The following is a 25,605-nucleotide window of genomic DNA, read 5'->3' on the forward strand; positions in this document are numbered from 1 at the left end:
ATATATATATATATATATATATTCTATTTGTGCATTATGTTAAAATGTTGCCACGTTTTGAAGGGTAAGGTCAACTGGAACCTGTCTGCCTTGACAAGCATGTTGAGTATAGATGTGTGGACGCATCTCAAATCCTAAAGACCTGAATCAGCTCTGGAGAGCTTGGCTGGCTTGGCTTTAAGTGGAAAGAGAGTTGTCAGTGTTTATAAAGCAAGGCTGCTTCTGACAATACATATTTTCTTTCGCTCAATAGAATGAGCTCAGGCAAAAAGATTAAGGAACGTGCAACCAGCAGTCTAAAAGTAAATATCATCTTCTGTGACTGCTGACATGTAAGTATCTATCAAAACAAGAGCACAGCACTAAATCTGGTTCTTAAAAATCTCAGTGTTATCACAGCTTTTGAGTTCAGGGAGCAGTATCAGCTTTAAAACCAAAACAGAACAGGCTTGCTGAGTGCCTGACCCACAGTTAAACTAAGAGTTATTTTATTGCAACTTCACGTTTTACTTTTTGTATTTTTGTACCTTACAAGGCACTTTGGCTTAAACATTCCTATCATAGACTGCACACTCACAGTGTTGAGGACATCTCAGAGCTTATGCACATAACCCACTTCTTTCAGTGGGGGTGTGTCTAAGTCTTTAGTAGCAGTGCAAGAATGCTGTGTACACTCCTGCTAATGTCAAACTGTCTTTTCATGCTTTGGTACCAAGATGACTCTTTGGTTCCTGCTTTTACAAGGACAGAAAGGATGTTTGTGGGAAGGGCAGTACAGCATGTGGGGATGTGTAGTGACTTCCCAATAACACAGCTGACACTGACTCAAGTGCTTCTTTTCGTTATTGCTGCATGTTTTGGTAGTAATTTACTTTAGCATCCTGAACAAATCCTTCTAGCTCCTCCCTACACCCTACTAAATTTCAAAGGTAGAGGGTAGGGAGAATTATTTACATGTAGTGGCAGGGAAATGGAGAGGAAAAGCTTTCTGAAGCATGCCTGCACACCAAAAAGACAAATTATGTGCCCTGCCAGCCCTTCTACTCTGTCTTCCATAGAATGAGAAACAAGAATGAGTCTGGAAAGCCAACCCACTGAATAAAACTGTTCAGTGCCACATAAAAAGAACATTGCTCTGGGATAAGAGCGATGGTGTCTTTCAGAATAATTTCTCTACTATTTATATTGCTTAGGTTATCTGCTTCAGTGGTAAGGTAATGGATGTAGCTTTACTTAGGGTCTTTACTTAGGATTGTTTCTTTTATTTTCTCTGCATACTGTAAAGGAAGGTGTGTCTTAAAAATGAGATATGGCTTTTTATTCTGTTAGATTATGTTAAAGGGGTGGGACTTTTTGGCAACCCAGGTTTTGAGAGTTTCAGAGCAGGCTTCAAACTCCTCTTCCATCTTGGTGAATACCTCAGCTATGTTAAATTTTTCCCTGATTCCATTCACATTTTACTAGGAATGAGTTAACAAGTGAGTATTAATAATTTGTAGCAAATGCTAGTAAAAGCTGGGTACCTTTTTAAATACTTGTCTTGGGCAAAAACTAAAATGTATGTAGTGTTCCTGAATCTGGAGTTCACTTCCTTTGTCAGAGAAACTGTTTCCTGTGATCCTGATTCTCCTCGTCCAAGGGAATTTTTTAACATCAACTTGTATTCTTATTTTTCATTTAATGACCTTGCTCTCCTGTTTTATTTAGCCAGCAGTAAGCCAGGTTTTCTTTAGGTGAGTCATATGTTTCTGCTGCTGAGATGCTCTGGTTGCTGGTGGTATTACTTGATCCAGATGCCTCTTTTCTAGTAATTTCTTTGTGAACTCGACCTCCGTCCTGTTTCTGGGACAGGTATTTGCAATGTATGAAAAGTAATGGCAAAAGCACAGGATTGTGGGTTAGCACTCTTGGACTAGTGGCTAAACCAGCCAGTCACAGGATGGGGCTGGATTATCTCCCTTCCTTGGCCTTCCTTGATGCAGTCATGGATGTGAAGAAGACAACCTGTTGCAGGTATAAATCCCTACCTTGTGTTAGCAGCTTTCCTACCACACTGTGCCAGCAGCAAACCTTGCTGAGTAGTCCTGCCAAGGTTCATTTTGATGGGTTTGTCTGGATTGTTTATTGAAAGGTGTGGAAATAATATTGTCAGCCTCAGACCCATTTTGCTACAGGATTTTGAAGAGCAGTTTCAGTCAAATTGATGAACTGTAAAACTGTTTCCACTAAGCCACTGAAAATCTGAGACAAACATTTTCACCCAGCTAACTTGAACCATAGATGTCCTTGAAAATCAAGAGATTGAGCCAGTTTGTCCCATGATTATTTGCTGGGTTACATTTTGTGTGGCAGAAGCTGGCACTGCAGAAACTCCTACTTCAGGATGTATTTCTGGAACAAACAAAAAATTTGAAGTTGTTTTCTGTTTTATGGAAAGAACAAGGGGATCTGTATTGTGGCACCCTACTATTCCATGATGAGAACAGACACCTAGACTGCTGAGGGGTTTTCTGTGTATTTTTCACTGTGGTATTGAGTTCTGTGTGTGACACTGAGCAGAAAAGTCCTAAGCAGACTGATACACTCATGTGATTCCATTTGTTATGGAGCGGAGCTCTCCAGGATGCAAGAAGATAATAATGGAATTTGCAGTTTTCTTCAATTAGCCCTTCTAAACACCCCCTTGTGAGCATTCCTGGCATGTTGTCAGTGACCTATAAAAGCAGGCTATGGATCTTGAGCATGTTGGTTGCTGTTAGTGTAGTAGAAGGGGCGAGTGTAAACACAAGGGTTGTTCAAACACTGGTGCGCTCCGTCGGGATTCACAAGTACCACAGGGACAGCTCGAGAGGGAAGAGCAGCAGTGAACAGTAGTTACAAGCAAATTCTTATACATCAGTGCAACCAGAAAAGACAAGAAGTACTTGGTGCCATTGCAAGGTGAGCTTTCCCTTCCAGAGAAGGAACAGGGGAGAGAAGAGGGAAGTTGTTTATCTCCTTATCCTCTCAGAAATTTGTTTGAGGAAGGGGCACAAGCAACAACAACCAACAACTTCCAAGCTGCACGCACTCTACTCAGCTCCTCGTGTGACCTTTGAACAGTGACACTCATAATTTTCTTTCAGAAGAGGACTGATAACAGCCTACTGTACCAAGATACTCTTTGGAATGGTGTTAGCATGCTTTTCATCTCCAAAAAGACTTGCTGAGTGTTGTAGAGCACATACTGCAGGAAAATCAGATTATTTAAATCCTGGCTGGGAAGCCTTTGCAATACCTGTTTGCAGTACTGCTCCAGTTGCCTTGGTGATATATTTTGGGGTAGTGGAAGGCTCTGCCACACTTGAGCTTTTGATCCAGCAGGCGCAGGACATTTGTTCCCTGTTTTGTTTCCTAGAGGAGGAGTTTAGCAACCTTTTACTATGTGCATCAAGGTCAGGCTAGATAAGCCTATACTTTTAAAAATAAAATTATCATTAAAGCTCCCCTTAGGCAGTCAGAGTGCTATGACACATGATAAAAACATTCTAAAATAGGAAGAAGCATAAATAACACTGTCCCTTTGAAATTCAGTGAAACTGAAGGGCTGGATGCAGGAAAATGGAAAGAAGGAGAGAAAATAGGGTCAGTTTAACAACTGCACTTTGTGGGCTGCCTAAAATGTTCTTTATTTTTCATCTCAGTGAAATGCAGCAAGCTCAGGCCAGAGCTACTTGCCCACAGACTTTCCTGTCAGTAAATGCCCCGTGCAGATGGAATATAATCACTGTATTCAGTGCCTGGCTTTTTGTACTGTAAATCAGAAATCTTGTGGGACCACAATGTATAAATAACTCTTAACTAATTATTTGGGGAATAAAGGATAGTTCAGCTGAGTGTCTAGAAGAACTTCCCTTGTAGAACAGGAATTTATAGACGTCTTCTCTATTGCATCCTTCTCCATGATATCTAAATTATTCCTGCAGATCCACTGCATTAAATATTGATTTTTATACCTTGTGTTAATCTGGGATTTTTGCATAATGAATTTTGAAATGAGAGAAGACTAGCAACTTGATGGAAGGAACAATATAATACTGACTACTGATCTAATTCTTTTCTCATAGACAGGGAACACAGTCTGAAGAAGTAAGGCTGAAATGAAGTTACTTCAACAGGTTTCACTCAGAACCAACTTAAAAATCAAGTTTCAAAGCCCAGACATATCTCCAACTTCTCTGTTCTCCCCATGTAGCAGATGGTGTGGTACAAGTTGTTCTAGCAATATTTCACAAACTTGCTATTGCTTGCAAGCGCAATGTTTTGCAAAAAAAAAAAATTGTGGGATTTTTTTTTTGGAATTAAGGACATGGCCAAGTGAACAAATTGGTGGGAAAAAGAACATGGACACAGAAGCAAAATGTTACAAGTGGCTTAAACCATCCTTTTTTCATCTGGTGGGATCAGCAGCTCATAGTTAGAGTGGGGTGAGTCAGACTATCCCCTGGAGATTCTCTAACAGGGTTGGCTTTAGGAATATTTTATGGCTGGTACTGATTACAGATTCTGGGACAGTAAGCCTGAAATCATGTTTTCTCTGGTGTTCAGGAGTGACCTGCTCTGTGACCCACTTCAGCATATATCATGTTTGTTTGTTCCTAAGGCAGGCCAGTCCTTGCTGAAGTCAAACTGTACTTTGTAGATCTTTGTTTTATAGCTAAAGCCAGACGATCGTTAGCATGATTTATTCTAGCTCATTTCTCTTAGTTGTCACAACTTAATGTTTCCAGGATACTTGCTATCCATAAACTGCCTTCTAAGTACTGCTGACAGCTGACTAATTTACAGTCATAAGAAACTATCAAAATCCAACTAATACAAACCAAGAAACAGCAGTTTGTGCTTACTCCAGTACAGATGCGTGTGGAAGGTGTTAAAAGTAATACAGTTGGGTTTTGTGTGGTGACTTGCAGAGCTCAATTTCACCTGGTTGTATTTCAGAAAGCCAGGGATGGATGGATGACCACAGACCAAAGCCTCATGTACATCCTGTTTCCAACCTGATCTCCCAAATCCCCAAATTTAATTGCGAGTGACACAAGGCTTGCAGTGCAAATGGTTCCAGGACTGCCTTTGCAGGTGAATCTGCAACCTAGGCACAGAGTTTCCTTCTTAACAGCCTTCAGAACAGTTTTTACTGGTAAAGAAGTACTTTTCATAGTTGGTTGTGCCACTAGCAGCCTCTTTCCCTCCACAGAGCAGGAAAGAAAAGCTTGTGCTGAGGGGTAACAGCATTGACTTGCTGGGTCTGAGGTCTCGGTTTTCTCACCGTTACTGCATCATCCTTCACATTTCTCTGGCTTTGTGGTTATGAAATACTTTATTTTCAAGGCTGATCTTGGTATTACCCATAGACATTATTCTCTCTGGAATAAGTGACACTTACAAAACCATTGAGGCTTCCTGTTGGTAATGCAGCAAACCACAACAACAAAGCTCAGTTATATTACCCATATCTGCTTAGGAAGTTGCTTGTGCTTTGTGGGCTCTCTATAGAGACATGTACATCTCCCAGTACAGTTGCTTGTGCATAGCTAGGTGTGAATTAACTTTTTAATAGGTGGCTTTCAGTACCACCTAATTCAGCAGAGGAATTTAAAAAAAAACCCAACAAAACAGCCCTAAAATAACTTTGCCTTTTCTGAGGAGGAGACAAAGAGGTACAGAAATACTTCACTAAAAATTAAATTATATTTATTTCAATCTTCTGGTGCTCTTTAGAGGTCAGTTAACCATACTTCTTTACATATTTTTCAAGAAATTCCCCTCCTTCTCTTCTATACTTCCTAGCCAAACGTTGTCCTTAGAATCTTAATATTACTAAGATACTTCAGTTAAAAAATAACTACATCTAGTAATAAATGGGGAGCTTCACTCAGATTAATTTGAAAATTTTCTGTGACAATAGTGATGCAAGAATTTGGATTACAATTATGTAAGAAAAGTAGCTCTAAAATGAAGGAACATTCATTTTTCTATAGGACAGCATGCATCATCCTTTAATTCATAATGGTACTGGGTTGGATTTTGGTCTCTTTTTTGGTTTGTTTGGTGTTTTCTTGGTTTTATTATTTACTATTGAAGTGAAGTGGAAGCTATATATATATATATATATAAGCTTATATATATATATAAGCTATATATGGCAAAGGCATAAGAAGCATCTCCTGCTGCTTTTGGGTCAACTTAGCAATTGAATGATAGAATAAGAGGATGAGAACATTCTGGATTTGTGACCCATGTCAATTTCTCCTTTGTTTCTCTAATGATAATCCCAACAACAAAGCATCATATATGTCTTGGCTATTCCTATTTGTTGTCATCTCAGCTAAGATCAGCACCGTGGCTAATTTTGGGACAGGTTTGCTTCTGGTTGAAAGAAATTGTGTGAATATTGGCTAAATTATATGAATATTATACATTTTGGAGCATGTAGCATAGATCATGAAGTGTTCCTGTTTTTCAGATTATGTTTTCAGTTAGATTCATATTTTTTCCAAGAGTTAGCTGCAGAGAGTAGTGTGCCTCAGTAAATACACCAAAACCTACAGGAACTGGAAAGTGAAGAGACATTTCCCTGTCACAAATCTGTGTACACTCCAACATGGCCTGGGGTAAGAGCTTGTTTAAATATTGTCATATCCAAGTAGACTGGTATTACCTCCTACCTTAACCCTAAATATCAGAGATCTAAAAGGTGTTTACAGAGCACAGATCTGTTTTCTAGACAAAACCCCCAAATATTTGTATATTCTAATTCCATAGCCCCTGGATTATGAAGATAACCTTTCAAACCCAAGCTGGAGTGTCAATTAATATAATGAGGCCTTCCTTAGCTTGCAAGGTCAGCTCAGTTTCTCAAGATTATTTCCAAGCCTTTGCTGCTCAGGGTTGGCTTTGCTAACCAGCAGTGTCACAGAGTTAACAAGACTGTTCAGTTTTACTGCTGCTATTCAAAAACCCGTGGGAGGCTGCACGACTGATGAGAATATCAATTTTGTGTTGCTGCTTAGAAAAGCCAAGAGCAGAAGTAGAGGGAAGGTATGGCTATAATGATATTTCTGAAAATGGCTTAATAATAGAAGGAAACTGGATTAGTTTAGATTATTAGTAGTAATTTAGATTAGCCTTGAAGGGTTTAAAAAAAGAGAAATTTTAAAATGTTGTTTCCCACCCAGCAATCTGTTAAAACTGGCCAATTAATGAAAGTGTAGTGACTGTTTAGAAGTAAAAAAACCTGTTTATGCAAATCTTTTAAAAAATGATACAAATTGGGTCATGTAGGAAGAAGGAAATGCACTCTAAGAAATCTGAATAACCTTGAAGATGTTTTGAATAGTTGCATGGCTTCCTTCCTCTATTAGGTCACTGGGTGCAGCAGGACTCAAGGTTATACAGGCCTGAGCTGATTTGCATAAACATGGACTTAATGCTTGTGTTTAATGCAGTTTTTTCTTAAAAGACAAGTTTGAATTATAAGGCTTTTTCTATGTTCACCATTCTCTTTAGTACAAATGGGAAAAAAACCCAGCATCCGTTGTCTGAGAGCTGATTTGTGGTCCATTTTCTCTTGTAAATTAAGTTTTTTTCATCTATAAACTGACAGATAAAAAATTTCAGTCTAATATGTGGCAGCTCTCAGGCTGGGTTCCTAGATACAGATTTAAAATAGGAAGTTTTTAAATCTTGAACTGTAAATTGGTGAATGTCCTTTGTATGCTTTTTGGAATATTGTTGATTTAATAAGCAGAGTTTTGGGTAAAGTTGCTCTCACACTTGATCAGCTTGATCAAGGCATAAAGGCTGGGGTAGAGACAAGACCTTGAACAGGTGCTCTGAAAGTGGTTTTTTTGATCATTTTGTGATGATACCACTCAATTCTGGTTTGTTTTCAAACCTGCTTTTCACGGACTTGGATGGGCATCAAGTAAGCCTGATGAGCTTTATCATTTGTGGCAGTAAAATATAAATAAAAAAATCAAAATCAAAATCAAACCCCCAGATGATTCCTGTGCTCTCCTCTCCTGCCTCACAAGATGAGTAGGGTTTGATGAGGTTTTGGCATCTCTTTCTGAGGCTGGGAGATGTCTAAGCTTGGGGATGGATGAACAAAGCTTGTGTGATCAATACCACTGTGAAACCTGTGCTCTGGCCTAATTACTCAGTGAAGCACAGCAGAATACTTTTTCACTAGTCATCAATTCTATGCTCATTGTTTGGGGTTATGTTTGTTGGGTTTACATAATCTTGATTTATGTTGGAATAAACAGAGAAAGCAGAGGTACTTTATGAGATTAAAAAGGCTTTATCTACAGAAGATCCTCAGGATAAATAGGAAAATGGTAGTGTTTTGTAGTGCTAGTGTTTCAAGTTATATTTAGTATTTTTTTTTAAGTTCAGGATCTTGACCCTGTGGATATAAAGTTTGCAACATAGATGTGGGGAAGGAGCTGATTTTTCATGTTAGAAGAAACGAGAATTATATTTTTTTTACTAATCTAATAAATTTGAGTGTGATATGAACTACAGAAGAACAACAAGCCCATTTTTCATATTTTTTTTTCCTTCCAGAGGTGCATTAGGTGCCTTAGGATTGATTTGCAAACTCAGTAGGTGCTCAAATGATGATTGGAGTGGCCTGGCCTGCCATAGTTATCCTGTGAGACAAAAGTCCAGCAGGATTAACCCTTTTTAAATCCACTTTGTTAGAAAATGTTTTCACTTTTGGGTCATCATAAATAAATATATTTGAGTTCTTTAGGGGTACAATGTACATAAAGAAGACACTGTCCTCTAAATCAGACTCATTGTTCTTGTGGTAATTCTTGCACTTAAAAATACAGATGTGCTTTAAAAAGTTGAAATAGACTGCAGGGCTTATGTCTGTCAAAGCTGAGGTTGGCTGTGGTCTTGTGCAGACTTATTTTGAATAATCTGAATTCTTATTTTGAATATGCCTGTATATCTTCCATCTACTTTGTTGTCAAAGGGTCGAGCTAAATTTGAACGAGACACTTGGCACGTGTCTTTCCATCCACACACAAGCTTGCACTGTGACAGCAGAAGCACAGGGACTTTTCTGTGTGCCATGTAAGCATTTCTGCTAAATGAAACACCTTTTTTCTCATTTCATACTCGGTGGCAAAGCCTGGAACTTCTCCTAGATCAGCTTAGCTCTGGAATAATGCTCAGCTGGGCTCTCAGTACCTGCTCTGCCCCAGGTGGGCACTCAGTTTAAACTTTTAAATTTCCAGCTAACAAGGTAAAAGGATTTGATTTGGAATGGCCAAAAGCTATTTCCAGCCTGCCACGAGAGGGTGCTCCAATGCCTTCATTTATCCATTGCTAAAAGGTTTTTTCCACTAAGAAAATCAGGGTGTGTTATTTAACATTACTATGTTACAGTGCAGTGTTTTAGGTAAGTGTTGGGTTATGAAATCAGGCAGGATCCACATAGCAAAAGGTAGATGTGGCTGTATTAAGATGTAAGAATACATGTTTATTTTGCTTTTGCCATTAAGAGCTGGGCTGCTTCCCTTTTAGTTGTTTTGTTTCTTTTGGGCTTTATCCTAAGTTAACTTCATCTGCCAGCAAGGGAAGTTTCCCAACTTGTTTATGTGCAAGTATGCAGAGAGCTTTCGTGCGTGGAAGGACAGTAAATCTGATACTTTTGCTAGGTAATCTGAGCACTCAAATTAAGAGTCACTTCTCATCGCTTCTGTGCACTTCTCATCTGTAAAATTGCAAAAACACTTGGTTTATGGAGCTATTTAGACTTAATTTTGGCATAAACAAACACAGGAAAGCTGTCTGCAGGCTAAATCAAATGTTCAGTCATACACTCGTGTCTCATCCTGTAGGCTTTGGAGAAATGTGTTTGTTGTGGCTCTAGCCTGTATTTCAAAACATTTGTGGCGTGGTAATAGGTCCAAGGGAAGGGTAATGTTTGTGTTAATTGTTGGACATGAAAAGGAAGCTCAAGGCACTGTGCTTTGCTTGGTGTTATCTCTCAAAAATCCATAAAGAGACTGAAGCTACGGTGAATTAACAACAGAGACAGAACATAGTTTTGGCTGTTTAGCAATACAAAGTGTATTGCTAAAACAATATAAAATATTACAATATAAAACAAAATTTATATCTGTATATAAAACAGACTGTAGAGCAATACAAAGGGAACTGCAGTAAGCATTCATGCACTTGGTGGCTGGGAAACAGGACCTCTGCATAGAGATCCCAAACCTGGTGTTAAGGGCATGTAATTACCAAAAAATAAGATCACCTGACACCACAGTGGTGTTAGCTATTGACTGCTGAACTGTGGAGTAGTTGTTACACTAAACTGGAATGCATTTGTGTTTTTCTAATATAAATACAGGCCAGTGAAAGACCATGTTGAAAGAAACACATTAATCAGTTCTAAAACAGACTCCTAGAAAGGAGATAGAAAACCTGTTTAAAATACAACCAGACTTGCATACTGTCATGCAAAAGCAAAGGCATGGCTTCTGGTATGCTGTAGATGCCCTTTTATTCTCCCACAAACTCTCCTAACTTGCTACAAAGTTGAGATCCTAGGTGCATTTCAGGCCTTGGCATCTGGTTTGTTACATCCTCTCATCTGTTCTTCCTCTCACAAATAAATACTCTTGATCACGATGTTACCTCCTGAGCTGCAGGGAGGTGGGCTTGTAAATTTTGAAACCTAATCAAAGCTAATACACAAACAACACCTCTGATAGTAGAAAAATAGGCTTTAGTACATAGAATTAACTGTTTCATACACTCAAGTGAAGGCTGCAACTCCAAGAATTGCCCTTGTGCTTTTAGAAATTGGATATTGTGTTGGGACCAAGTGTCATTCCATGGACAATACTGTGTGAAATGAGGGTGCCTGAGGCTTAAGGGGAAACAGAATTGAATGTCCAGGAATTGGTACTGATGACTAAGTAGGAAGAAAATTCTTTTTCCTCAGAGCATTTAGCATTCTTACTCAGCTGGTATCTTATTTAGAGCCATATCTATTCTGCAAATGAGACAGATGATGCACAAGATCTTTCTCTCTGTGTGCTCTTAGTTTGTTCCTAAATTCTTTATCTTTGTTGACAAAGGATGTCAGCTCTAGACCAGGAATACAGACATGCAGAAACTTAAGAAAGTAGTTTCTCCCTGTGAAGATACCATCTTCATATATTTTCATGCCAGTATCTTTATATATATATATATATATATGTAAAGATACTGGAAAAAAATCCCTGCAGTTAGGAAAACTATTTTCCATAGTAGTTAGCTGTTTATTTTTTTTTAATTTTTTTTTTACTGGCAAAATAGTAAGTTTATAAAAGGAAGACTGTTTTGTCACACAGATAAGTGAGGCATGAGCACACAAGATGTTTTATGCAGAACATCTCTAGCAGGATTATGGATGCAACACCTTTTCCACAGGCCCATGCTCTTTTTTCCAAGTTTGACTTATGCTTTGCCCTATGATAGGTTTTTTTACCTTTTTTACACTTGAACTCAAAGCTATTTATTTTAATCCTACTTCATTAAGGTAAGAGTAGGAGTTTTTGTTTAGATAATATCAGTAGTTGGGGCAATAGTTGTTTTCAGAGTCTTTTATGTCTTTGACTGAAAGTGTTATTTATTAGTTAGATAGTGTGTTTTGTAATGAAAGCTCTGAGTATTGCACTTTAGGAAGGATCACTGATCAACACCAGCTTGAGTCCTGCTCTGCCATATCTTCCAGATATTTAGGAAGTGACTTTTGCTTTGCTTTAGACCTTCTTCATAGCACAAATTTATCCTACTACTCTGTAGGTCTGTCAAAAGAATAAAATACCAAAACTGCAAGACACTCCATATATCAAGTGCTACAAAAATATCCTGTGTAGTATCAAGTCATAATATTAGCATGCCCTGACTGAGAATGTTGTGTAGGCTGTGAATTTGATGTGTCTGAGAATAGGCATTTACTGCTGGGTAAATGAGCATGGTTAGCAGTAGTGAGAGGAGTCACCCACAAAGCAGGTACAGCCTCAGCAGAAGTCTGGAATTTAATACATCCTCTTGCTCTTCCATCCTTTAATTGCTAATAAAGCATTTTAGCAAAAATTGTGGATCTTACTGTTTAGTTACCTGAGCAGGGGAGATAGTTACCTCCTAGTGGGTTTAGAAATAAATCATACTAGAATTCATATCCTCAATGGAAAAACGTCAGTGCCTCTCATCACCATTGCCTCTTATCTAGAGAGCAATGATCCAGATTTAGAAAAACCTCACAGTTCAGGATGAAATACTCATGCTGCTGTTTCCTGGCTGCTTCTTGACTAAAAAAAACAGGCACATCAGTGGGTGGCAGGTGAACCCTCTCAACTTTGTATGGTAGCCCTCATGCAACTTTAAATCTGAAAAAAAATCTGCCTGCACACCTCATTCCAAGGAGGAATGCCCAGTCCTTGGAGCATGCTTCCAGAGACAGCTGCACACTTAGCACATGTGTCTGCACAATGATCCCCACCCCAAAACTCCAGACAAAAACAGGAGATGAATCTCAACAGCTGCAGAAGGTTCAGCTTATGAATCTTAATTAGGGTTAGGAGTTGCTGGAGGTGTTTCTTTTCATAATTGTCTAGTGAGGGTTGTAAGGGCTACACATCCCAGTTCAGATTGTCAGTAATGCTAACATCTTGATAGGGGAGGAGTTCTGGTGATCTGGGCCTGTGTGAATGCCACATCTCTCTAAAAATAAATGTTTATATGGACCATTCTCTTTGCCCTACCAGGGTGCTCTTAGTTCTGCTTCCTCTTTTCCCCTGCCCATGTTACACATGTTTTTGCACAGGCTGATCTTTCCAGTTGTATTTTTTCTTTGAGAGGAAAGTACCACCCTTGCAGCTCTTATGACATTGGCAAAGCTCCCACTAAAACTGGTTTGAGACCTCCACACCCAGACCTGGTTATTTTTCCTCACCATTTTAAGGGAACAACCTGTATTTTATGTATTTATCTTAGATTGCAGCAGCCACCTTCATGCACTAAAAAAAAAAAAAAGCCAAGACTGTCAGTTTCCCCTGTTATTCTATTTTACCTGTCATTATGTAGGATACTCTAATCTTGCTTTAGAAACAGAATCATTAGATTCCATATATTTTGAGTAATTTAGTTTCAATCCTCTTTCTGCAGCACATATCTCTTGTGTCTGAAGTGATTTCCCCTTAACAAGGCCAACAGTAGCAATATCAATAGTATGAAGTCTGTTAAAAATAATCTGCCTGAAATATTCACAATACATAATTTCCAAAAGTTTCACCAGGAATTTTCAAAATAAGAAGAGTAAGGTTTGGGTTTTTTTTTTTTGCCTATGATGAGGTGAGAGTTATAAGTTGATCTAGGAAGTACCTGATCTTGAAGTAAAGTTTTACAGGATACAGCCTATTTGTATCCTGCTCATCTGAATGGCAATGTGATAAGGCTGAATGGATGGAAACTTGTCAAAAGGGACCAATATTTCTGCCCATTTCTGTCTAGTTCTGTCAGTGAATCTTTAGTCTAGTTTTGTATTAATTACGAATGAAGTTCTTACCCTGGTAATCTTTCACAACATTTTCATTAGAGCCAATTCAGATGTGGAAGTTTTACTGAACAGTCACATTTGACGTTGCTGGGAAGAGAATACACCATCCCAGATTAGTCAGTACTTCTGAGGGCTGATTCCACTTGCTGTATTTGATCACAACTATTTGATGTTTGCAATTACTCAGTCTCTGGCGTCAGAAGCCAAGGTGTGACCCTGTATGTTTAATTTACTGATTCTTTTAGAGGGGAAAAAAATTAAATCTTGCTCTACATCTGCTGGATGTTCTCCAGGCTCTCATTTTTTGTATATCAGTCATTGATTAGGGTGCTGTTTAGAGGCTTTCCCTTTTTTGGGACACTATTCATGATGAAAGCATGACCTTGAGGGGTGTTGGTCCCACAGCCTCTGCTGATGCATCGTGCTGGAACTTCAGCATCCTTGCTGGAGGAACTTAGTGTGCTGGGTGCTTCCAGATTTCAGCTCTTGGGTCAGTTTTTCAAGGATTGACCATACATGCTTTTAAAGAATTCAGCATGGTTATGCATGTGTGGTTTATTTTAGACTTGAAGAGACTTGGGTCTCAAAGCAATAGTAAGTCCATATTTCCTTGCCTCACTGTTTTTGACAGTTTTGGCACTTGCTCAGCTCTATAACCTATCCAGGTTACTTCTAAGCAGCAGCTCTGTTATATTGACTTTTAAGTGCTTAAAGTAGCTTAAAAGTAGCGAGAAGACCGTTTCTGGCAGTGATGTAGGTGAGCAGGAAACATGCCATTAATTCTAAAAACTCTTCAAATAACTTTCAAATATTAATTAGCTCCTGATTCTGTGAAGTCCTCCTAAGCTGAAAACTCATTTTAAACATCAAGCACAGCAGCTTTCAGTCAGCAGCTAACGAGATCTGCCTCTGGATGCTTCCATGGCTTGCCAAGGAGTAGCTGCTGGGCTGAGGCATTTCTTGTAGCTTGCCTCAAGGGTACTTTTTCCAAAGAAATTTGCAAGTTAAGTAACACATCACAGCAGGTTGGAATTCCAAAAGAGAAATGCCTTGAAAGGCAGATTTGGTGGCATCTCCAGAAGCTGACTGATTGTCTTGTAGTAAATAAAGGGTGTCCATAAGGATGGGATAGAGAAGCCCTTGGCTGGGGAACAGGATCTGCATGGGATGGTGAATGTTCTGCTTTCTAACTACTGTACTGAGGAGAGTTATGGTCATTTAAATGTCTTCAAAACACAGGATTGCCGTAGGTAACTGCTTTTAATAGTAGAAATGAAACTGAAAGATCTCCCAAGCTGCCAAAAAGCTTTGGAGTGGCTTTAATTTCCCGTACCTGGACAAAAGACAGAATCCCTTTGCTGTAAGAGACCGAGAGTGAGTACAAGTTCACCATGACTTTGGTTGCTTGGGTAGCTGGTTTGGAGTAGCTTTGTACTTTGAGAGGCTCAAGAGAGAATGTTTTGAGAGGAGCATATGGAAAATGTGCTCCTGTTGTCTTGGGATTTCCAACTTCAAGACAACACCTGGTGTGCTGATACAGCCCAGTAGTGAGCCCTGATCCCAAGGGAAGCACTTTGTGTGGCTGGATCCTGCAGGGATACAATACAGCCCTGTGTAATCCAAGCAGTCAGCTGTCTGACAGCCAATATAGGCCAGCAACAACTGGGAATGTTTTTCTGTGGAGTGGGAGGAAGAAGGAATGAGGTGGAACTCTGTTGAATTAGAAAAAAGAAAATATCTTGATTGAACAAGAGAAAGGGACCTTTCTTGGCCTTTCACACCAGAAGATGTGGGGATGATGCAAGTTGGCACAGCCAAACTTTGGTCACAATTTCGGTTCAAAATTGACATTTCATAAGACAGCACTCCTAAACGAAGCAGTCTTACATGCTCCCTGGAGCCAGCTGTATGGCACAACTGGCAAAAGTCTTGCTGTGAACCCAAATGTAGCAATGTCCTTTTGTCAGAGCCTTTTATTTATTATTCCACAGGCTCTGTGGAATAAGCATCTCACTATGCCCAGTGAAATCCACACAAACTGATATTGTGGATGGATGCAATTTAGGAACTAAGCAGTGCTTTCCAGAGCGAGAGGAAACGAACTGCTGAGTGAGCCACAATGTTACACCTCCCACTGGGAATTTCCAGCCCATTCCCTTTTCCTTCCTCCCTCAGAATATATATAGTAAATACACTAAATTAAGCACTGGGGGAGGTGGCACCCAAAGGCAGGAGCTGTAGCAGAGGCTGAGTGGCCCCAGTGAAAAGCAGCTGACAATAGCGTGACCACTCCTCTGAGCATCCCAGTCATACCACCCAGACTGGCAGCAGGGGAGATGTCTCAGACAGCTATGCCAGTACTGAGTGGGAGGAAAGCTCCTTAAATAACCACCAGTGGGTCCTATTCCCTGAGTGTGTCAACACTGAATTGTTGTTTTATTCTCTGAACAGGAAAAATTAGTCAAGTAATTGTGTGGCAAGCGAATGACAGAAATTAAATAATGGTTTTTGCTTTTTCTAGTTGCTGGATCTGTGTTTTAGCATACAGCAAGTATTTTCCTTGTCATCTTGCATTTTTATTCAAAAAACCTCCAAGCAGCAGATGAAAACCAGAACAAAAGAGGAATAGATTTGGCTAAAATCAGGGGAGTTACATTCTATTGAACCACATCACTGACTACTCCAAAAGAACACTTGTTTAGGTTTTGGGTTTGGATTACCTGCATTTTGAGGGGCTAAAATTGGTCCCTTCCCCATCATTGTTAATCTTTGCATGTGGTTAAATTACAGTTCATAATCCAGTCTTGAAATTCCTTACTCTTTATATATCTTACACTGTCTGCCTCTTCTTATTCCATGTGAATAGCAGATGATATCCTGGTGCCAAATCAATAAAGTAGGATTTCATTTAATTAGTGTTGTCTCACAGCCCATTATGATCCTAGATATAGCCAAACTGGTTTTTTTTTTCTTTCATATTTCCCCAGAACAAGGAGGGGAGGTTGCCAGTGGTAGGGAAAAACAAACCATTAGTATTCAGGTTGGCATTGTAAATTGGCAACAGATCTCAGCTCTTTTGGGGATTTGTCTTTTGACAAATTCTTAGATAAATCTGAAATTGTAGCTAACTTCCTTTATGATGTTTGTTTGTCTGTAGACCAGATTCTGTCCTTGCTAATCTGATCTTGCTAGCCAAATTAAAGGTTAGTCTAAGCATTTTCCATGCAATTTCTCCTTTTTGAAATGGCAGTCATGAACCTAGGCAAAAGATGTGGCCTAATGTGTCTGGGGAATTAAGACACTCATTTCCACACTGTTGTACTTCGTTTACTGCTCTGAAAACAAATTAGTAGAAAAAACATCATCTGCAGGATGTTTTTGCTCTGCTGGCATCTAGGCACAGTCAAGTTTTCCTCCTCCTGGGTTATTTCTCCCTAGAGCAAATGATACTCTCTTTGACCAGTCTTCTAGTTCAGCAGTCTTCTAGTTTCCTTTGCAAGGTAATTTTTATCTTTTTTTTTAAGTGCTTCTCACCTTAGGATGGCAATATCTGCTGACTTAACCAGACCATACACTACTAGCCACTGCTTTGTAGTATATAACTTATAAGAATACTTCAGTTTTTTTAGTGAATAGGGTCTAGAAGTGAAGCAACTCTCAAACAGGAACAAAGCCTTTTATTCAGCTTTCTAACTTCCCTTAAATTCAACGGTTTGTTTTTGTTTATTTTTAATTAAAAGCAGCTATGACAAATGATGTAAAGAAGAAAGCAAATGGCAACTGCTTGCAGGAGGTTGCAGGTTGAAAAAGTAGGACAGGATTCAGTGTGAACATATAGAAGGTGGAACACACAGGAAAAAGGCTCTGCCTTTGCATGTGAGTTATTAAGTTCTGAGCAGCCCCCTGTAACATTAGGAATCAATCTCTGAGCTGTAATAAGACATATCATGACAACATTTAGAATTAGAGTCCAAAAAGCAGAGCATTAGGAATAGAAAAACATGTAGTTCTGGTACTGTACTAAGCTCCTGCATGTAATTCTGATCTGGTTATCTGGAGAGGTGTGTGGTAGAGCTAGAAAAACCCAAGAGGGGAGTGTTTAAAGGTGCCCAACCTTTAAACCAAAGCAACAACATCAGACCTGAGAGAAACTCTTCAGCCTGGAGGAGAGGTGGCTGAGGTAGAATGAGATAAGGGCTTATAAAAATCACAAGTAGCAGAGAAAGCACCTACAGGTACTGATCATTTGGGATTTGCCATGTAGAGACTGAGGATCATCAAATGAAATTAGGTGATGTCCTGTCCAGAACCAGCCAGAGCCCATTCTTTGTTCTACGAGGTGCTGTGAGCTCTTGGTACTGCTCTCGGCAGCAGGATTTTGTTTATGTGTGAGGTTAGTTTGCAATACTTCAGACAGCAACTGGACAAAATAAGGCCTGTCAGGAAGTTTAGCTGCAACAACACAAGCTCTGGCTCAGAAACACCTTGAGCTACAACATGTTGGAGGCTTGGAACATATTCCAGAATAATATATTTACCCTTTTCCCAGGCAGGATGCTGGGCTGTAAGTGATCAGAGATGGTTGTTGTGTGCCTGAAGAATCCCAGTTGTCAGCTGGCTGACTTGCTTTTGACATTCTGAAGTGTTCTGCTAAATCTGAGGGGCAGGACTAGTTTTTCCTATCATACTTCCTTTAAATGTTCTATAGTTTTGATGTTAACAATCAAAAAGTGCTATACTCCCTAAAAGATAATCCACAACTTTGCTGTAGATGTAAAGCATCTTTATTAGCAGACAGATAAAATGTGTATTTCTAGCACAGCTGCATGAAATTCCATCAAGTTTAATTCATTGGCTAGTCTTACCTCTCTTGAAGTAATTTTAAAAAATAGTTTCTTCTATTATTCTATCTTAAAATATTTGATCTACTGAATAACGTCCATTACATTGAATTTTCAACCCAATTCAGCTTATTCACAATTTTGTCTACTCACTTGCTGTTATCTTTCTTTGTAATAAAACTGATTTTATTTCTACATCAAGTCAAACAGTGACCTTTTTGTAACTTTAAGTACTTCTAGGAGTACTGAACCTGCTCAGCCTTACAGTGTCTTCTTTTCCTTTAAAGCTGTATTAATTCTGCCACAACCCATAAAGGATTTTGCAAAGACATTATTTCAGTGAGTACATTATTGACTTAATACTGAATTCAGATACTTGAGAGCCAAACACCACAGTTAGATTTGGAAAAGCAAATGCGGCAACACAGCCTGAAACTGCGAAGCCATCGGCGGCGCTGAGCTTGGAATTCTCCCTCTGGAGAGGCTGGGCTTGGAATTCTCACCCTGGAGAGGCTGGGGCTCGTGTTTCCCTGGTCACTGAGCAGCTGCTGGGCTGGTGCTGGTGAATGGAGCCCCTTGTCTGCTTGGTGGAGCCAATGACAAGTGTCTGGCTTTCAGCAGCAGGAAGCGGTTCTGCAGCCGGAGCTAAGTTTAGTGCCATGGATTTTTTCCTCTGACTTCACATTCCCGCTGCCCCCCTCCAAAGGAAATCAGCCCAGAAGGCTGAGGAGGAGCAGGACAGCTAAACCTCCCTCAGCCAGGGCTCAGCTGGATGTCAGGGGCTTTCCACATTAGGAGTTTTCCCTGGTTCTGAAGTTCACAACATGGCATGCAATTTTTGGGCAAGTATTCGCACTAAAGCTCGGCTTTTCTTGGAGGAAAGGAAATGCTTGTTTGTTTGCTAAAACAAATGTATTACAAAGGAGACAAGATCACAAGGGTATTTTAGTCAAATGAAGTAAATATTCTAAAAAGGAACCCCCTTCTTTGTTCAAGAGAAGAAAACGGCTGTGGACGATGGTTTGAGCAGCATATTGGTTGCTGACAAATGAGGTTGACAGTTTTGTGATTTATTTTTAACTGGAGAATTTTTTTTAAAAGAGAAGTACTGTGTAGCCTTGGCAGTTGCTGCATATTCGGTGTGGGTGGATGGAACTGAGAAATCGCATCTGTGCTAACAAGCGTTTTGGGATTCCATTAAAAAATTAAACTCATGTACTGGAAACTGAAGCTGTACCAGCTCACCTGGGGAGCTCTGCCCTCCGAATATCCTCCACAAGGTAAGAAGCGCTGCCTGTCCAAGGCACTTGCAAAAATATTTGGGCCTCAAGATGTGACATCAACTCAAATTTGGGCTATTAGATTGACATTTTCTTTCTCTCCTGAGATTACAAGTCAATGAGTTAATCTCTATACTTTTCTTCCAAGTTTTCCCTCTAACTAAAAAGGCTAAAATTAAATTTCAAAAAGGCAGTCAAGAAACAGTTTAATGTGGTCGTTGATCCAAGTGCTGAGTCTAAGGAGAGTACCTAATACTGTAAGGCTTCTAATAAGATGTAATTATGTCACTGGGAAAGCAGCTTGGACATTTATATCATGTTAGCTCAAAGGTCTGATAAGTTAGTGCTTTACATCTGCAAAATAAACCTCTCTCCAGCTAGATTTTGTGAGTGTGGGTATTTCTGGCTTCTTCAGGGATCGGCTGAGCCGTGATTTCTCAAGGAGCCTTTTTGCAGAAGAGCTCTTACTTCCAGTGTTTGTGTTACACTGCAAGTAAATAAGTACCTGTTTGAATTGCTTAGAAGTAGATAATATCTGGCTTTGATGTGGCCAGTAGTAGCAACTCCCCAGGAATTCTGTTGCAGTGAAGTGTAATCCCCATTAAGAAACTTTTCTCCCAAGGTACTGATTTTAAAAATTGCTAAATGACTTGCTGTAAGCTGTCATATATTTGGCCATCCCACCTTTTCCTGGAGCAGGACTGGGTGACCTAATCCTCCTCACCCTTCACACTGGAAAGGTTTCCTAGAACTTGCCAGGACAGAAGAAGAATGTCAAACAGACTTTTGAGCTGCAGTTTCCCAGTTACCTTTGAAATCTGTGTCCCTTCATAGCACTCCTTTCCCTAAAGCTGACATTGTGGGAGTAGTTGCTGTCCGCTGTGGGCAGCATTCGGAGGAGGAGAGGTTGGAGCTTTAGTTCTCAATGGAAGGAGGTATGTGATACAGAGCATTTACAGTTACTGGTCTCTCCTTGTTCCTTGCAAGGCTGACTGGCTCTATAGGAGCTGAGCAAATCCATGGGAATTAAGGGAGCAAACACTTTGATAGAGTAGTCAGGATTTTGCAAAAGGGTTACAATTGTAGTTTTTTGTTCCAAGAACCTCTGGTTTTAACTTTGATTACATTAAAATCTCTCTTCAGAAAAGGAAAGTGTTTTTTTCCTTATCTTTTGTGCTGTTGGGTTTTGGTTCCTCACCCAGAGGCCCATTTAAAGAAATCAGACTGGGACTGCATCTGGTCTGGTGCTTCTAACCATTCCCAGTACCTGTGGCAAGAGACATCTGTTGTACCTTTTAACAGCTGATAGGTCCAGCTCTCTTGTGCTCACACAGGTTCCTCATCCTAAAGTGTTTCTTAAATGCATCTAAACCCCTGCATCATTTTGCTGCTGGCTGCCCTTACCAGAATTGCTTTCCTGACAGAGTTGTGTAAAAATCTTAGCGGTGATGAGAGCCAGACTATTTGGTTAACAGTATTGTACTGAACATGATCAATACTTTATCTACTTGGAAATTCTCTCTTAAAACAGCAGAGCTGCCAAATGCTTCTGTAGATGGTTCAGTCACAGCCTATACTTTGATCTATGAAGAAATTTATGCATCTTGGCTTCAAGGAGTAAAGATATTCAAATCAAAGCTTGGGAGTTTAAGCTTGACTTATTTCATACTGGATTCTGCAATAAAAAGCTACTTCACCAGAAATTAGTTGATGAAGAAATAGTGAAGCACTGCATTATGTTGATAATGGGAAAATATGTCACTGACATCCGAGCAAAAAAATGGGTTGAGGGACACCTCTGTTTGACTGCATTAATAACAAAGGGAGGGGATAACTGGCACCAGGGAAACAGAAAACAGGCAGTTTGTGTAAAATCTTAGCACAGCTAACCCCTTGTAATGTTCAGGTAGACAGACAATGTATTGAATTCTTCATACATAGGTGGAACTAAGTCAATTGAGATCAATTTGTCTCTCTCCTTTTACCAATTAGAATTCAGTAACACCAAAACCCCAAACTTTATCTTCTCTTGGATTTTTTGTATCAAGCTAGCTAAGAAGCCCCTCTTCTAGGCAAAGACCTACCACTTCAACCCCTGCTTCATATCAGCACTTCATCATGTTGCAAAATTAATCTGTTTGCAAGAGGTGAAAGATGGAGGGCTCTTTCTCCATGTATTTCTCACTCTGAAACCAAAGATCACTTTTATCTATGTCAGATACATTTTGATAATCTGAGGCATGACAGTGCTGCCAGCTTGAAATAGTTCCTTTTATATGATATGAGCTGTTCATGATGCAATTTTGTCACTGACTCTGAAATCTCCTCCCTTTCTGTCTCTCCCAGCCTGGTACCATAAATAGAAACCTATTCCTTGCCCATCCCAAGTTCTTGGCTTGGAGCTGTATTTCTTGGCTTTCCTCAGTGTGTTGTTTACAATACTTAAACCTTGCCCCACTCTGTGGGAGGCCCAAGGACTAACTATGGGTCTGTGCTAGGCTCCAGCAAACCACGTTATTAAGAGTCTGGTTGCTTGCAGGAGAGGAACACCTAGGAATGGCATTTAGTTCGTGCCTGCATTTTACCAAAGCCATATGTGAGCTGTCTGACCCTTTTAAACTGGTGTTTTTCATGGCCACATGGATGTCAGCAGAAGGACTAGGTAGTCCAGTTAGGTAAAGGCTGCAGTCTGTTGCAGGGTAAAGGAAGTTCATAGGTCTGCTTCAATACTACCACATTATTAGACAGCAGAAACTTGGCCTGTTCAGCACTGGTTGCTTTTCAGTGTGTAGCTTGTCTTGAGTATTTTTGGTTAGCAGGAAGCACTGAGACTTGGCTTCAGAAACAAAGCTGCTGTAGAACTTGATACTGTTCCAATCGTGTCAGCAAAATAGGAAACCCACTTGCTGCTGTGTTATCACTTTTGTTTCCTTGTATTCATTAAGGCAGAAATCCTCCCACTAAGAAGCCAGTTAAAGATCTAAAGGTCCAGTAGTGGTGTAATGTGATGTATATTTTGAAGGTGCAGTGGAAAATACCAATTATACCAGCACTCATTAGGTACTTGATGGTATACTTTCCACAGGTTGATGACCAGTGCCTGTTCTTTGGTACTCTTAAAAGCAAGCAAATAAAATGAGTCTGTCTGTAAAACAGCATCATAGATAATTTATTGGTGTTTAAGTCAAGGACTCAAGAGTGAAAATAAAGTGAAATATGTACCATATACAGGGATCTCTGTGGCTTTGTATTTGAGTTGTCCCTATGTGAAAAAATACACTCAAGTCTACACCCTGTGGGGGTTTTGTTGTAAAACACCAATATATCAGATTAAGACTGCATGCAATAACCAGTATTTACCCTATAAACCTCCTTGTCTCTCTCCTTCCACTGACAAACCAGTCACTTTGGCCTGTGGCCAACAACACTAAATCAATTTCAGGGCTGTATTTTCATTAATACATTCTTTTCTTTGATTAAGAGACATTAAGAGACATTGAAATTCAGAGTGTAGCAAGTTTTGTAGAAGCTCCCTGAACTATACATTATAAAGTAGCATAGTCAGCAAGATTTCCTTTTATTCAATTTTCCCCCACTGCTGGAAGAACTAGAAAAATTCTTCTAAATGGATGGCTTAAGTTGTTACAGGAAGGGTAACCACTCTCAGGAAACAGCTTTGAAGGGCACCACAGGGAATAGGGTAAAGAGCTGGGAAGAACTGCTGTGCCTGAAAGATGGACTCTTCCACTGAGGAAGTTGAGTGTACCAGAATTAAGATTTTATGTCATGCACTTACTGTGAAGGGCACAGGAACAGGATGCAGGTGTGGTGCATGCAGATGTCAAAATGATGGCCTGCAGTATAAAATAACTATCTAGGAATATCAGTTTTAAGAGAGAAGATGGCTCATCTAGAAGCCAGAAAAAATGCTTGATTTTATTCTGGCTGAGTGCATTTGACAGAACCTTATGAACTGCTATGAACTCTGTGTCCTTTCTACTGGAGAGCACCTTCAGGAAGGTGCCTGGAAAGAGTGTAGGCATAAAATGACTCTGTTGCAGGAGACTTACAGCCAAAATGCTTCTCACCTGTAATGCCAGTGCTGGCAACTACATGATTCCCATCAGGATCTCTTAACACACCAGCCAGCCATTAGGCTTTGGCTACAGACTCTTCTGACAGAGACTAAAATTGATGGGGTAGCTAGGGATATGTGCAAGATACATTATTAATCCAACTTAACTTCCTGATAATCCTTCTTTGTTTGTAATACCAATTACTCATCCACTGTACTTTAACTAAGAAGTAAATGTGTTATTTTAGCTAAGGTTAGTAACTCACAGCTGAGATTGATCTAGCCACAAATCCATACATAGCTTGCCCTTTTCTGGTACCATTTTAGGTAAGGGTGATTGTCACAAAGCTCATTGATGTCTTTCTGAAGCTGTACTGGCTTTCTCCACAAATTCTGATTATTCTTGGTGTGTTAACAGATATGCTAAGCTTAGTACAAATGCCAGTGTAATTCAGAGTACTTGGAACAAATGCAAGCTGAGAAAACAGTAAACTGCAAGAAGCAAAACAAGGAGGAGAAGAGAGAAAGCCCAGGAGCTCTCACACAAAGGCATCACTACCTCTGACCACTGGGTTAGCATGCTGTAGGATTCACTGAGCTTGGTTTTGGAAGAGGAAGAAAGGAGGTCACCCCCTTGTTAGAACTTTAGGAACAGCAGTATTCAGGTGTCCCAAGTTAATTCTTTGCCTAGTTAGTTTTCCACTAATGTCAGGTGTTGGTTGCAGGGGAGATGACTCTTGTCAGAAGCCATATGGGAAAGGCAACTCCTCATCATCACAGCATCTCCACAGTTCTAAATACTCTTTTTCTACATTCACAGCCTTACAAAACACAAACATTTGGAATAAGCCTGGTTGCTTACCTTTAGTCTAGTCTGAGTCATCATCACACAGTGCAGCTGCCCCTCTCACAGAACAGAGGTTCACAAATCATGGAATTGCTGCTTTCTTGTCTCACTGGACTGCAGCAACTCCTTTCCCCCTACAAAGGCCCAGACCACAGACTTCCTTTTCCCTGCTCCCTTTTATACCCCTCTGCAGGCCCACCACCCTCCCAGGTGTGAGACTGCCATGGTGAGTGCTGGTTTGTTAACCCTTCCATGGCCACCTGGCAGGAGGAGCCTGTCCTGCCACAAAGGCAGCTCTCCTAGAAAACCAGGGCTTTTAAAGAATTCATCAACAAATCTGGGGGTTTTGAGAGGTAATTTGATGGGGCCCTTGTGGAAAGCTGTCCTGAGTGTTACTAAATCAGCAAATGTGCAGCTCAGGCTGGGTACACTGTGCTTGCCTTGCTTTCTGTGTCTTTCTGAATTCCTGACATGTCCAAGAGCCTTCATGTGCTCAATGTTTGTACCTCTCCGAGGTGTAGATTTTCACCAACATCCTTTCCTGTTGATTCCCGTAAGTAGTGCTCCAGCAGTGGTATGTGGAGTGGAAAAATGAATCAATCTGGGCGGTCCCCTTAATGGGTGATCTGTTTTTTAATTTGTGCAAAGGAATTTCTCCAAGGAAACTGTTTGCTTTCTTCCCAAACACTTTGTTACCTAACTCATAGTGGAACAAAACTGTCTCTATAGCTCATCTCAAAGTTGTTTCAACTTGCAGTCCAGTCCCCACATCCTCTGTGTGTTCAGCAGTCCCTGGAAAGCTCCACCCTCCCATTCAGTTAATAACCACGTTAACCCATGGCCTGATTTTCCCAGTCTCTGCTTTGCCTGCCCAGCAGCGCTTCCTTTCCCCTTGGCTCCCGGCCTTGCGAGCAGCAGCGATTGCTGTGTGTGGAGCCTTTGTGCTC

The 25,605-nt window shown here is 40.1% G+C and overlaps 1 protein-coding gene and 1 long non-coding RNA gene across 4 annotated transcripts in view; one reads left to right on the top strand and one right to left on the bottom strand.

The window, feature by feature from the left end:
• ABL2 (ABL proto-oncogene 2, non-receptor tyrosine kinase) overlaps positions 1–25,605 on the top strand; it is a 45,153-nt gene that overhangs the window by 805 nt on the left and 18,743 nt on the right. Inside the window, exon 1 of one of the 3 annotated variants that reach the window (XM_086902099.1) lies at positions 18,744–19,736. The exons of the other annotated variants lie outside the window; for them this stretch is intronic. Coding sequence (XP_086758225.1) covers positions 19,670–19,736 — 67 coding nt within the window. The 5' untranslated portion in view covers positions 18,744–19,669. Of the gene's footprint in view, positions 1–18,743; positions 19,737–25,605 lie in introns of those variants that run through there. 3 annotated transcript variants of the gene reach the window in all.
• LOC147651442 (uncharacterized) lies at positions 10–24,811 on the bottom strand. The gene is made up of 2 exons (XR_015290460.1): positions 24,674–24,811; positions 10–3,393 (listed from the first exon to the last, which is right to left on the bottom strand). It is a non-coding gene; the product is annotated as an uncharacterized LOC147651442 (long non-coding RNA).

This window comes from Cyanistes caeruleus, chromosome 9, assembly GCF_971803275.1.
Source record: "Cyanistes caeruleus chromosome 9, bCyaCae1.hap1.1, whole genome shotgun sequence".
Classification (NCBI taxonomy): Eukaryota; Metazoa; Chordata; class Aves; order Passeriformes; family Paridae; genus Cyanistes; species Cyanistes caeruleus.